The 4,566-nt window shown below is 42.0% G+C and overlaps 1 protein-coding gene and 1 long non-coding RNA gene across 9 annotated transcripts in view; both read left to right on the top strand.

The window, feature by feature from the left end:
• Window positions 1–4,566, top strand: part of kiz (kizuna centrosomal protein) — a 24,200-nt gene that overhangs the window by 4,211 nt on the left and 15,423 nt on the right. For all 8 annotated transcript variants that reach the window (XR_004326954.1, XR_004326952.1, XR_004326956.1 and 5 more), the window contains 3 exons: window positions 24–633; window positions 717–972; window positions 3,818–3,937. Coding sequence is in view for 3 of the 8 variants with exons in the window: in XM_032500566.1 (XP_032356457.1) it covers window positions 24–633; window positions 717–972; window positions 3,818–3,937 (986 nt within the window). In the remaining 5 variants the exon portion in view is untranslated. The remainder of the gene's footprint in view (window positions 1–23; window positions 634–716; window positions 973–3,817; window positions 3,938–4,566) is intronic.
• LOC116670176 (uncharacterized) lies at window positions 1,842–2,965 on the top strand. The gene is made up of 2 exons (XR_004326958.1): window positions 1,842–2,779; window positions 2,878–2,965. It is a non-coding gene; the product is annotated as an uncharacterized LOC116670176 (long non-coding RNA).

Raw genomic sequence — 4,566 nt, 5'->3', positions numbered from 1 at the left:
CCCCCCCCCCCCCATTTTTGCAGGTTGAAGCCGTGTATAGACGGCACCAGGACAGCTTCCTCTCTCACCCAGCAAGGGATTTTACACAACCGCCATCAGTAATTTTTATGGGCTGCCAGACCTCCAGAGGGTCTGACGCTGAAGCTGGCACCACAAGTGTACACTCACACCAAGCATTGCATCGTTCACCCAATCGCAGCATGCACTCCCGCGAACGTCTACCAAGTGGCCTTTTGAAGGACTTCAGAGTTGGCGGAGAGGATTCTGCCAGCAACCGAGCACATTTATCAGATGACATTTCAGGCTCAAACGATTCCCCTGACGGCTGTAATTTGAGTGACAAACATGAAAGAACGATGGCGGTGCACCCATCTGTTCGTGCCTTAACAGGCGCAGCTGGCAATGTGCCTTTTGGAAGTGATGATGAACAAGAACCTTCACCTCTGGTGACCTTGACTGGGCCTGAGAAGAATCTGTCTCCCAGCAGCAGTAGAATCATGAGGAATTCCCCTGCAGAACACCATGACTCCCGAGAGATGGCTCATCAGCCACCCATAATGGAAGATGGAGAGAGAAGTCACAGTCATTTCATGTCTCAAACCACTTTGGAAAAAGAAGCTCAAGATATTCCAGGTTTGGAATGCTATCCATTGCTTATGACCTCGTAATATCTTTTTATTGTCTTTTCTAAGATCTTTATTGTGTTTTACATTCAGGTAGATGTGAGAGTGTCAGCACACCAAGCTCTGATGTGCAGTGGTCGGAAAGCAGTGCTAGTGATCTCTCCATTTCCCTGACACAATCTGAACTGGAAGAGGATCTACCAGAGGGCGTGGTACCTGAGGGGAATGGCACTTCTGGAGGGAGTGATGATCACAATCAGCACAGTCCTGAATCATCCCTCCACTCTGATGGGTCCAAAAACACACCACAGTTAAACTCTGAATCCTTAGCTCCAGTGACCGTGGAAAGGTACAGTATGTATGACTTCTGTACTTTGTTGTCTGGAATTTTCAAAGTGTGTCAATGGAGAAAAACTAACATTTTAAATGCTTTATGGCATTGCATTTTTTTAAACAAGCAGTCAGTATTTTTTTTTCACCCAAGATTTAAGGCTACACAAGCTGAGAAAGGAGAATGTTCTGCATAGCCATGCTGAACCACAAAGGGCTGTTAATGATAGGAGCGGGGGAAGACACCATACGGTCTTTGCCACCATCACATCAGAGACTGACAAAGAGGATTGTGGGAGTCACGGTCGATACCACCATGCTCTCTGTAGCTCAGCAGCTGCTGCAGTAGTGGCAGTGATGCATCTTATAGGGAGAGCTCAGGACCTGTCACCAACAATATTGCCATAATCCAAGATAATGCTGTAACAGAGCAATTTTCTGGTTGAGAGACCTCAGGAAGTCCCCAGTGGAGAAGGAAATTTGTGGCACCATAGAGTGTTCTGGAGGGTGGGCATGTGGACAGCACTTATAGCCACAAATCCTTAGCGTGATGATGGCCTCTGAGTTGAAGGATCATTTTGGAGGGGGTTAGAGCAACAGAAAATCCTATGTGAATGTTTGAGACCAGAGCCTCTGCATTTCCCCAACAATATACCGTAGAAAAAGATTTTTTTTTTTGGGGTTGTGGGACATTTTTGTATTTTTCCCGTTCTTGGGTTACATACATTATACTCATTTAAGTTTTATTTTATTTTATTAGATGCTTTCCTTTTTAGATTAGGTACCCAGTTAAACATTCAAAACAAACACATTTAGATTATTTTTGAGCGTTATCTAGTATATTTTATAAAATTGTCTAAAAATGTATCAAAATGAGTATGAAGGGTTTAATTTTCTCTGTGTTTAGCCAGTTTGTGCATGACTGTGTCTGTGTGGTCGACTGTACTGTTTATAGTATGAACTCAAGAGGAACTGCAGTTAGCCTGTGCCGGGGAGACGATGGTGGGGGCTGCAACTTTCATTGTTAACACGGAGGGCTTCTGTGTATGAGGAGAAAACCAGAGGCTTTGATGTAAAGCTCAGAGAGCATCCAGTCTCTATCCTCTCTCTCTCTTTCTTTCTTTTTCTTAAGGTTAGAGTTTATATCGCTCCCTCCATTCAGCTCACAGTCAGGAAAAACAAGCCTGGGCAATTCATTAGATTATCCCATTATATTTCTCCTCCAGCATTGCTGGGGTGAGTGAGGGTATACGACTGAAATATCCTCCAGGTTGTTTCTTCGAGACTCATCATAATGGCCTCACCGTGTCCTGCTCTGAAATATGTCGTCCCTGAACTGCAGGATGGTGCTGCCTCATTGGTGACAGCATGCCATACAACATTAAGTTGAGTTCTTAAAAATCATATACTATATACAAGTCTAGAGGTAGAATGTAAAATGCACTGGCTTACAAATAATGTACATGTTTTGCAACTTAATAGGGCGTTAAGTTGTCTTCTCTGGTTTAGTCTCAGTAAAGTTATTTTACATTATCGCACAGTACTCTGTTAACTATGTGCTCACAGTATATCCCAAATTTCGTCAGGCAACGTGTTTACTTCTGGTATATTTTTTCTATTCCTTTGTGTGTTATATTTGCTGTCTGTGCCAGCACGGTGAGATTTGTCTTACCACTCAACGGTTAGACCATAAGTGTGGTAAATCACACCAGAGCCAGTACTGTACACTGTGTAGAGCAATATCGCTGCAGAGAGGCTGACCTCTTCCTCCTAGCTTACAATACTCTCCTGATGATGTCGACATGCAAACAACAGCAGCATCTAAAGTGAGGTTGGAGACCTTGACATGAAAGCTAGCAACAATGCAATGAGAGAGAGAGATTTGCAGAAAAACACAACTAATTCACTTTCTCCCTCTCTAAAGGTCTCTTTTTTGAAGAGCATTGACAAATAAAGTGGAAAGAGAAAGATGACTATTTCAAGGCCCACACTGACTATAAGAAAAAAAGAAAAGATACAGCTTTTTGCCTATGCTACTTCAGACAACCTGAAGAGGACCTAGCAGAGACGCATTGCACACTACAGAATGTCATGGATATAATTCAAGCTGCCAGCTTAATCAGGATGTTACCAGGAAACAACCTGCAAAAAAGAGGGAGCAATTGTTTGCTGACCCCTAACCCAGGAGCCCATTACAGATTGTCATAAATTCTTTTTGGCCCCTTTTATGTTGGGGGGCTCAGAATCTCTCGGCTTGGGGTTTCAATTCAATGGGGGCCACCCAGAGCTTAATGCTCAAGAAAGAGATGGATTCCCAATATCCACATGCATTAGGCATCCATTTCTCAGTTTGCAGCCTCACACAGGACCAGATTAAAGTGTAAATCTGTCACCAAAAGAAATCATCTTGAGGCCCCCATTTTTTGTGGACATTTTAAATGTGAGATGGTGGTAGGGATCTTACAGAGTTATTAATATTGTTTATTTTTATAATCTTATTACCTCCCAATTTTGCAATTTATCTGTTTATTGTTTCACTTTAACTGTTGGCAGGGACTTCTACAAGCTCTAGTTTTAAATGGCAGGTTTCACAAGCATTCCCCATACAACCTGTCATTACATGTGGCAATCTATCCATTGTTAAAGTCCTGTTATGTGGCAGTACCATTCTAAAGATCAGATTCCTACAGCAATCCTTGAGTACTTGAAGGAAATTGCCTGGAAAAATGCATCACTCATTTTTGAATCAAATTGAATCCGTTTTTTTGTTTCTCTCTTTTTCCTGTACAAACAGCAGGCCTATTGATCACGTGGACTCCTATTTTTATTTCCTTTCACCACATTAATGGGTAATGTGTATTTAGTCTCTCCCAGGAAGGACTCTTTAATCTGCTGGACAACATCGAAGGACGACTTCATGGTGAACAGACCATTGTGTACGGGGATTCTGCAGTTGATGGAAGACAACTCAATAGAATTATCAGGTATGCCTTCTTTCTTCCCCAGACTTTACAATCTTATCTCTTGCTGTCTAAATTAAATGCTGTGTATATTTATTTTACGGCCATGGAGCAGTTTTGTGCAGACGAGGAAAACATATTATCCTTCTGCCAAGGGCTCTTACTTTAGATGAAGTGTCATCACCAACATGCACACGTCTTTATTTCTGAGGGGTTTTCAAACACATGGGATTGTTATAGTAACCACCCTGTTGAATTGTTATTGGGAGTCAGGGAGATGGAGAATGTGTTTCATTAGGCTGGGCTTATTTTTTTTATAAGCTTTCATATTTCATAGAATGATTAATTTGCCATAATTGGAGTTTGTGTTGTAAAGTACGAATAAATGTCTGGCAAATGAAAGCTTTCTCACTCGTTTTAAACCCTATGCATGTCTATGCAAACATTAGTGTAAATGACAACACATTCAATAGTAAAGAGCGTAGTCATCTTGTGTCATGACTAGAGATGGCCCGATACCATTTTTTTCTTCCCGATACCGATTCTGATACCTGAACTTGCGTATCGGCCGATACGCGTACTGATCCGATACCAGTGTGTACTGCTGTCCCTGTATGGATGTGATACGATTTCTATCTTTGTTGTCAGTCTGG

This window comes from Etheostoma spectabile, chromosome 20 (assembly GCF_008692095.1).
Source record: "Etheostoma spectabile isolate EspeVRDwgs_2016 chromosome 20, UIUC_Espe_1.0, whole genome shotgun sequence".
NCBI classification, from domain to species: domain Eukaryota; kingdom Metazoa; phylum Chordata; class Actinopteri; order Perciformes; family Percidae; genus Etheostoma; species Etheostoma spectabile.
This window is presented reverse-complemented; position numbering and strand designations above follow the sequence as displayed.